This window comes from Priapulus caudatus, unplaced genomic scaffold (genome assembly GCF_000485595.1).
Source record: "Priapulus caudatus unplaced genomic scaffold, Priapulus_caudatus-5.0.1 Scaffold952, whole genome shotgun sequence".
Classification (NCBI taxonomy): Eukaryota; Metazoa; Priapulida; class Priapulimorpha; order Priapulimorphida; family Priapulidae; genus Priapulus; species Priapulus caudatus.
The window spans coordinates 42,119-52,169 of NW_014578013.1; the positions used below are offsets into that span (position 1 = coordinate 42,119).

Genomic DNA, 10,051 nt, shown 5'->3' on the forward strand with positions numbered 1-10,051 from the left:
CGTGATACCGCTAGGTCATCAGATTGAGCGCTCGGGGCAGCCCCGGACTAATCCGGCGCGCAACGGCGCGCGCAAACGCCGCGGGCCGAGCGCGCACGACTTACACGAAAAAATATTGCGTGCACCTCCTCAGACGATCCCACCTACACGGTCTTTGACATATCATGTACGCAGGAGCACCCAACTTCGCCTGAAGTTGAGCAGGTTCTGGCCATTCGACGGAGTCGGGTTTGACTAACGCAGGCGTAGCTCGACCATTTGCTTAGAAATGCCTTCCAATTCGACAAGTTCCGTTATTATGGCGCCGCTTTTTTCGCGTAATAAGACGACATTTCTCAGTTTCTTTTTTGTTTTTGTGTTGGATATGAGCGCTAATACATTATTCTGGGACGATAGACGGGCAACGAACGCGAATCTAGAGCCGATATTAGAACTGGTCACCCGTTTGCACTTTACTCCCGCGATATTCGCTACACGTCCACGTAAGTGTGAGCGTCTGGAACCCTGTCCAACTGTCCGGCACCTACTATGTCACCGAGTCTACATTGTGTATACTTTCCTCCTATTCCATGTTGTTTTGCCACGCAGCACAGCTATGTCTGTACTAACGACTTAACTAGTATAGTAGAATTTCGTGTTCTTTAGCATTATATATTTATTGAGAGACGTTTCCAAGCCTGCTGTGACACAGCCGCGCGGTCGTCGGGGCTCGCGTTCCCGGTCTACTTGTGTGTTGCACCGATGGAGGCATTTGTCCTCAGGCCATTTTACACGTTGATATAGGCGAATGAAGCTTTAGAGAACGTTAAGACTAGTCGGGTATTATGGCCCAATACTATTCACTTCTCATTCACTACCAGAGTTACACTGTACAATACATTACTTACTAGAGTACTAGCGGTGAGCGTGAGTACTAGTATAGTAGTGAGTACTTCCTAAGCTACCAGCCACTACTAGTACTAGTACTAAGTAACTACCGAGGCGAGCGCTAATAGTAATAGTAATACGATGACCTAACCTTCCTCGTTACTAGTTCTTTAGTTTACATATAGTTAAATTAGCCCGACCAGGCCTGGGAGCGCCTGTGACCCGTTCCTCGGACGGCGCGGGCCCTGCGACAGTCTCACCTACCCCTCGCGTCGCGCGGCCGGGCAGGGACGCCCGCGTTGTTACTCGTCTGAGCTGCCAGGCTCTCACGTGCACGAGACCTCGGGACGGCCTGCCCGATCACAACATTCCCTGTCTACCTCCGTTCCATCCGCACCCTCTTCCCTTTTGCAGTGCTAAGGCATCCCTACACTCTGCCTGGTCTCCGTGCCTGCAGTGGCCCGCCCGCTTTCCGTCTACCCCACGCCTGAATGGCCTCCACCCCTGCGCAGCGACAGCGATCCACGGCGGCACCCACCGTCCCGATCCCTATCCATAGCCTCCCTCGCCTCTGGGTGTCGGAATCGTGGCCCGCGCGCTGGTTGTCCTATAGCGACCGGATTGTTCTAACCGCTAAGCAATACCGTTTCTTGCGCGAGCTATTACTAGTACTGTACGGATTAATTTACTAATACATGACCGAAACCCTTAGAAACCATCAACCCTAAGCCTATTTATATTATACTAAGTATTATATTTATCATTGATGCTAAATGACATTGGTTTATTGCCGATGCTCATTACATCTCGGGCCCATATACATATTGGGACCAGTGTTCTCTATCGTAAACCACTAGCTACACTAGACTATAACGACTTATACTTACTACTCACTAGTGTACTATTAGGTATACGACTGCTAAAGTCACTACGTAGCTCCAAATGAAACGTCTTTCTCTAGGTCTAGAATACCCCTATACATAGGATTCACAGGCCACTTGAAAGCGGCCTTCAATCAAATATCCAATGCTACATAATACGACAATCTCATATCATTACTACCAAAGTTCTTAAATGCGATTCAGTCGGGTCTCGGGTTTACGGAGTAGGGCCGTAGGACACTCCCTAGACTCGCGGGTCAGTGAGACGTAGGCGGAGGTACGGGCCGGCATATATGATCGGTTACCAGGGTACGTTCAAGTACTATTCAGCGAACCGTACCAGGTAACGTTCCCGGCAGTACCCGGGGGACTATAAGACCCTTCTCGAGCATTGCTACGTGTTCGTTCGGATATATGCTCGCGCCACTCACTCGAGGGCGTAATCGAGGTGGGAGCCGAGTCCCAGTCATATGTAGCCTTGTTCCTTGCAGCCAATTCCATTACTGAGGCAAGGTCCTCTCCCGGCGACACGCTTGAGAAATTTCGTGACGTCTTTCTGTGCAATCTTCGCGGTCGACACAGCTCCGGATACGAACAGAGACATTATGTTACTTATAACACCTGAAAATCTGTTCAGCGTCCAAATGTCTACCCCTCTGGTGTCCCCCACTAAAATTGCGGACTGTTCAGCTTGGCAGCCTATGGATCCGTGCGCCCGGCCAATTCATTCGGCGCTACGGGATCCATAGCTGCCAGCGCTGCGATACTGGCGTACGACGTTCCGCGCGGTCGCGCGTGCGCCTGTGCCGCGGACTGGCGCGGTAACGATCGCGCAGCAACTTCGGAAATTAAACACCTCCCTTCTCAGGCAACGCTTCTCTAGTTATCCCGTCTCATCTGGATGACTTAGCCGTTTAGGCGTTAGGAACGGTCGTTTTGCATCGTGCCTTGTTATACGGAAAGTCGTGTGCATCAGCTTGATGATATCACAGAAATCGGTCGCATCACTTCGTGATACCTAAGGTGCCTGAATAGCTGCATTTTGGACAGGCCACTTGAACCTGCTGAATAAGTGGGCCACATCATTTTGCGTCAACTGACGTAGATATTCGTCTGAGCAGTCGAACAAAAACCCCTTTTTTCGGTATCCGCCTTTCGTCCGAGCGGTTGGTTGTGATGCCGCTGCATCATGGAGGTCAGGGCATGCGCATGGGCCACGAGTTGCCGAAGAACGCCGCACCTGTAGGAAAGAGTGTGAAGTGGGCCGGGGTCTGACAGGGAAAAATTATTGAAATTAGACGCCTCAAAAATTGCTTTAATTGCTTGAGCGTTTGCTCGCGCCAGCCCTAGCGGCGTAACGCCCTGCATACATGCGCTATGTGGCTTATACACCATAGATGCGTTTTGGCTTACTATGACATCGGTATATAAGAGATCCGAGTCGGTTTTATAGTGTTAGGGTTAGGTGGGCCACGTTGGAGAGTAGGCGACCTACGCTAGACGTCAGCATTAATATTACATTTATGTAATACACCATAACACGCTACATGCGCCAACAAACTGCCTCGGGACGAATAGCGCATACAAAACAGGTGTCTGATGCGTCCGGCTCGAATATCCACGTTCTTTGGTCAAAACGGTGTGGTAGGTTTTCTTATAATTACACCATGTCAGATTAGGCATTCAATTAACTTAATTTTTTTACGTACAACAAAGACATCACTGACCTTTAAAACATTTTGTTTGGCACTAGTCTAGATGTCTATGGTAATGTGGCAAGATTTTCTGGACACACAAACTTGATTTTGCTGTTGGCCTGCTTGTTCACCCTAGATTCTACATGATTTCGAGTTCGTGATAATACTAGACCTGTGCAGTCACTAACACTCACTAGGGCTATATGCCCCCCCAGGGTACCTGCCGCGGACACCGTACCCTGGTAACTAGTCTGATGATGGTTCGGCTTAGCGTTAGGTTAGGATTAGCGGAGTAGGCGCCGTAGCGCGACTCCTAGACTCCGTTCGAGTGGACTGGGCTAGATCGACCCGGGTCACCGGTCCGCGGGGATATCTTAAGATAAGCTCCATGGTTACGTTCCCGGCCGAATACCCTGTTACATCAGAACCCTTCAGCGCCGTCCTCACTAACACGTCGCACACGATCTCAGCACAAGTGACTCTTTAACACGGGGCACCAGGCCAACAACAAGCAAGTAGAGCTCACCAGTTTATCATGTAAACACTTGCTTAAGTGCAGTTTTAATTGAATACCAATGACCCATGTGTTTTTCCGTGGTGATGTCTGTGCTGTGTGCGTGCCGTGTGCATGGGCATGGCGATGTACATTCATCGCATGTTAGTTTATTGCATTTATCTCATTGCTCCATCTGTAGGTTCGTCGGGGAACCAAGACTCTGAAGCAACCGGCGGCCGCGGGGAGGGGGACCTCGGGTGGTCTCGGGTGATCATTGCAGAATACTACTCCAACGCCTGACTCTCGACTTCTACACAAAGCAGCGAGATGTGAAGGATGAGGTTGCGATCCATCCCCACCAGATATAGCGGTCTACGAAAACCTCAGATTGCTGGCCGTAATTACACCTGCCTGGTTTCATGTTTCCCTCGGATATTTGTGGATCTGCCGGCCCGCGGAAATGTCAGAAGGCCACGTCTGTGCACTTACGCGGGCGCTCCCTCTCTTCTGACCTTTTTTGACGACGCCGGTATGGGCCCGGCAGACAGGGTCCCGTGCGCTGGGGTGCCACCGTGTGTACTTAAATCTTGAGCGCGATAACACATGTGAGAAGCTATTAATCTCCGCGCTCGGCCCGGGTTGGATGCTGCACCCGCACCGACACCGATAAATTTATAATTCAGCAGTTTGTTTATCTGTTACTAGCCATCAATGTCATTAACACACGAAGTGTGTCAAGGTTAGGGTTAGGGTTAGGGTTAAGGTTTTTGCATCATTCCTTGATATACGGAAAGTCTGTGCATCAGTTGATGATACACAGAAATCTGTGCATCACTTCGTGATACCTAAGGTTCCTAAAGTGGATTTGCACCGTTGCCACTTGGCACATCTTTATCTTACATTAACCAGAATCTGCTGCAATAGATAGATATTTGCTCGTTAAACATATATACATATGAAACATACACGTGTGAAAGAAGAATGTAACTTTCACTATATAACTATAAGTTAACAGTCTAGTTGCTATTGTACGACACCCCTGAGGCTGAATGATAAATAAAGATGGTTGCCATAGCCGAGCCGAGCGAATCGCTGCTGGCGATAGCCACTATCCCACGTCGGGAAATTTACTACTAACACATTACGAAGCGACATAACTGACTAAATGACATATACTGTGACTTTAACAAGGTCTGTACTCTATTAATTACTGAATTCTTTGCATATTTACACTATTTTTACGGTATAAACGTTAAGAAAACGAAACACGCTTACCATCTTGATAACGACCTAAAAAGAGGAAGTAGACAGCGCCACTGCGTAGAGATCCGATTTCCACGTGATTCCGTACTAGCCAATAATAAATTACTGCTAGTATGCATGAGAAAAATTGCAAGTCCAACTATTAAAATTTTAGAAAATTGAAATAAGCACGAAATAAACACAAATGAATTATGAATTTTTATAATCAAACAGCATTGCCTCTTGAGATCTATGGCCCAGGCATGGCTGGCCAACAATGTGACCTTGCAAGTCTTATTTGTCCAAGGTACCACTAATCCATAAAGAATTTAATAGCCAGACTCAAGGTTGATCAAAATGATACAGGCCCGTAGCCAGCTTTATATTGCGGGGGGGGGGGGGTCCGTCCAAACCCCCCAAACCCCCCTGGCTACGGGCCTGTGATAGACGTTACAATGTCGATCACGACGAAAATAAAATAAAGGGACAGTAATAAGCAACGAGAAAAATCTAAACTGATACAGATATGTAACAAACAACGAATACGGAATAGTAGCGATTATCGTTTTTCTTGGAAACGATTTCCTTTATTATTAAATAGAATTAGATCAATCACGCACGGGTGTACGAACACCATACACACAACAATAAGATCCATATTTTGTTATCCATGCAAAGTTACATGTGACGTGTCACGGTGTGCCGTCACAGAAACAACTAACATTTACTTGTATTGTCAGTGAACAATTAAATTATATATTAGAACGAGCTGAGACCATGCAGGGCCATAGCCAGAGGGTAAATTTTGTAGGAGGCAAATGTTGTGAGTTAAAAGAACAAGGAGCGAAGCAAGTCAATAGTGCGTGGGATATGGGGCCCGAGAAGAAATTTTGTGGGAGGCATTTGCCTCCTATTGCCTAATGGTAGCTACGGCCCTGGCTGAGACCCCGATCATAACTGAAATAATTTATGCTATTATGTCAGATGAAATGGATGTTGGTAAGAAGTGAGTGCACAATAAAAACTCAAAATGGGCAGAATTGAATTCGTACATGGTTGAAAAGAAACTCAAGCGCAAAATAAAAATAAAAATCACATATCATAAAAAATATTTTAAATGTAAGGTAGATTTATACACCTTACTAGCATAATATTAATTTATTGGTTTATACAAGCAATGCTCGCAGGTTCCTTATTTCATGACACAGTGTACATTTAATGGGCAATGAGGTTAGTCAATCAGTTCACCGCGAGATGGCGTGCGTGTCTGGACCGGTATACATTACTTCCGTTAATAGGCTTTTATAGTTGCTTTTGCGATGCCTGATTACTATGCTGTGTTGTACCTCAATGTAACAATAAAAGAGGTCATAGTTTCCCAAGTGACCCAGAACTGAGATTGAAATGGTGTGTGGCGATCAAAAGAGGCGATGAAAGTGCACACACACTCACGCCTGCACGCACGCACGCGCGCACGCATGGACGCACGCACGCATGGACGCACGCACGCGCGCACGCATGGACGCACGCACGTGTACGTGCACACGCACCCACGCACGCGCGCACGCACGCGCGCACGCACGTGTACGTACACACACGCATGCACGAACGTGTACTTGCACACGCATGCAAGCAAGCACGTGTACGTGCGCACGCACGCACGCACGCACGCACGCTCGCACGCACGCACATATGTACGTGCATACGCACGCACGCACGCACGTGTACGTGCACACGCACGCAAGCGTACATGTACGTGTTCGTGCTAATTTAGAGAGCAGGTAGGTTAATTAATTTACCTTTCTATCATATCAGCTTTCCTCCCAGATGTCTTTGCACCTCTACTTTGCAACTCTGATTTTAATTCATTTACGGTTTTCCCTTCGTAACTAGACGCCATTGTTTAGCAGTGATACCAGACAGTGCACGCGCGCCATCTATCCAGCAATTAGTAAATGGCTAACCCCATTGGGAAAAAATGCTTTATATTGAAATTAACAGATTTTCAGTGCGGGAATTTTTGCTAACCTATTACATATTATGCATAAAAATCACAGCTACTTATAGGTACACAATATTTACACCACCAGCAATTTTAATAATCATCATTTACATGCACAAATGCGGCAGTTTGTGTTTAGTTTCACGTGTTTGCACACAGACACACTTATGCAATCGATCCACCATGATTGTGCTCTATTTAAAGTCAGCAATTTCGAACAACATCAAAGTTTGCATAGCATTACGACTTCTTCTCAAAACAGGATAACACCGCGCAAAATGTTAAGGCACTTGATCCACTTAAATACGTCGCACCGACACCGAAATAGGTTCCATCACCCCGTCATTCGCATATTAATATCCCACAAGATCACACCCACTCCAGATTTCACTCTCAATCTGGTAATCACCTATACGTAGCAGATGCACGTACGTCACATTCACTATGACACGCTCGGAAGAACTCCCGCTGCTACATAACGCGCAACGAAGCAAGCGCCGCATTTAGATGCGTGCAGACGAGGACCAACAAATTCGCTCGAACGAGATACGACGGAGGGCGATATCGGACGTTGCGCTCTTACAGTCGCTCCGTACCGCAAGTCTTGCTTCGAGAGGGCAGCGGACGGCCGGTCTACGTGCGTGGGGGGTCTACGAGCAGCCAGCGATACGACGGCTGCCAAGGGGCAGGCGGGAAACAAAATGGCCACCGCTCACAGCTGGTCTCTGGCGCCTGTCAAACGAACGACAACGACTGTTGCTACGTACTGCCAGCGCGCGGCGCAGCGGGCTGGTGCTGCAGTGAGGTCGCGACACATGCGATTGCCAGTCACAACCCCCCCCCTTCACCCCCACCCCACCCCAGACCCCTATCTCATCCCCTATCCCCACCCCCCAAGCGAGCGCTCGCTTATCGTAGTTGGTCGAAGCGGTTTCGCTGCGCAAAGTCGTGGTCCATGTTGCGGTGCATGCCGCCGCCGCCGCCGCGGTATTCGTCGTCCGCCGCCGCCGCCGCCTCCTCCTGGAAGCGATCCTGGTGCTGTCCGCGCGGCAGGTTTTTGGCGGCGCGCAGCAGTGCTGCCCTCTCATCATGCTCATGCCCATCACCACCAACCTCGTCTGAAGCGACAGTAATACATTAACCGGGACCGGGGCGAGACACCGGCAGGCAGGGGACGACGACGCATGCTAAAACGATTTCTGGCAAAAAATAATTTTGGAACGAGCAGACGGACGTGCAGCAGAGAACCCATGTCAGAAAAAATTTAGGATTAAAGCATGCTTCCTGTCAATTCGCGGCAAGGGTAACTACTGAACGCATTTAGTGCACATAGTTACATACTGCAAGAGTAGTTATAGTTGTCTGTGAAAAGTTCCTTGCAGAAATGAACCACATGCAGAAATGTAATTAAAGTGACATGCTGATCTAATTAAAATGGGCTAGCACTGACAGTAATGAAATACAACTGAAAACATGCAATTTGTTTCAGACCACCTTGATTAAAACAGCTTATAAAGTCACACTGCAGTAAACCATCAAGGAACATGGCATGCTCAGAATGCACCATATCAACAATTCAACAAAATATGATGTGGGTGGCTTCACTATTATGTGGTATGATAATTTCTACCTACAGTACAAGCAAGTGGTTTAGCCTATACCACACAACTCACACGTCACTACATAACTAATAGATTTTTGAGTAACTTAATCATGAGTATATGAAAATACTTTATATGAATGTTTAAGTTTCCAAATGACCAGCAGAGGTGCTTTAATCCATGCATGATACTAGTATAATGAACTCTTTCACACACATTGCCATGTTTTAGACTTGTGTAATGATAATTAGCTAAGCACTGACCTACATTACATTTGAAGAAGGCATGTAAATAAATCTTGACATACACACACACATACATACACATATATATCAAAAGCTCATAATAGAGAAGAGTATGACACCGTTTTAACAGCGTTTTGCATAGTTTTCAACTTGTAAATATTCTATTAATATGTGAATAAATATATTCAAACGTTACCTTGTTTTTGTCTATGATTCTCCCTTAATTACAAAATTAATTACTGCTCAACCCTTAAAGGCATAATATTTCCATCGATTATGCAAAGTTGACGAATGCTACAGTAACTGGCACCTTGTGTAGTTAATAAGTACATTACCTTATAGCCAAACGCGTATTAGTTTGTCCAATATCACTGCTAATTACTAAGAAATGTCTAATTGAAATCCGTAAATTCGGTAATCTGGCGCCAACGTTAAATTTATTGCCAACAAAATAAGCATCGATTTCGGTTCGGTGACCTCACATGTTGCTACAGGATGTTGAGCATCGAATTGTTTGTCCCGGGTAAATTGTTTGCCTAGTGACGGCATATCCTTTTCACATATTATATGTTGCTTGTAATCTCAAGATCTTCGTATATATACATTTATTCCCGAATCCCAAGAGTAAAACCATAACGTACGGAATGCGCACTCAGACCACAAGGATCGAAATCACTGACGGCCAAGCATACATGCGAAAATGTCCGGTGCACTATAATCTGTATGACACCGCCTCGCCGGTTACGGCCGGTCATGGCGGGTTGTAACTGTCAACAACGGATTTATTTGACCGCGGATTTCAATTGGACATTTCTTAGTAACCAGCAGTGATATTGGACAAACTAATACGCGTTTGGCTATAAGGTAATGTACTTATCAACTACACAAGGTGCCAGTTACTGCATGTAGCATTCGTCAACTTTGCATAATCGATGGACCTACTATTCCTTTAATAATAATAATGATAACAATAATAACAATAATGACAATAATAATAATAATAATAATAATAATAATAAT

At 46.4% G+C, this 10,051-nt stretch overlaps 2 protein-coding genes across 2 annotated transcripts in view; both read right to left on the bottom strand.

Moving 5' to 3' along the window:
• The window catches only part of LOC106814624 (40S ribosomal protein S17-like), a 19,795-nt gene extending 14,539 nt beyond the window's left edge, over window positions 1-5,256 (bottom strand). Inside the window, exon 1 of the mRNA XM_014818961.1 lies at window positions 5,217-5,256. Within this exon, the coding sequence (XP_014674447.1) occupies window positions 5,217-5,219 (3 nt within the window). The 5' untranslated portion in view covers window positions 5,220-5,256. The remainder of the gene's footprint in view (window positions 1-5,216) is intronic.
• A 2,814-nt stretch (window positions 5,257-8,070) lies between these two features.
• The window catches only part of LOC106814621 (putative mediator of RNA polymerase II transcription subunit 26), a 21,485-nt gene continuing 19,504 nt past the window's right edge, over window positions 8,071-10,051 (bottom strand). Inside the window, exon 15 of the mRNA XM_014818958.1 lies at window positions 8,071-8,303. Within this exon, the coding sequence (XP_014674444.1) occupies window positions 8,095-8,303 (209 nt within the window). The 3' untranslated portion in view covers window positions 8,071-8,094. The remainder of the gene's footprint in view (window positions 8,304-10,051) is intronic.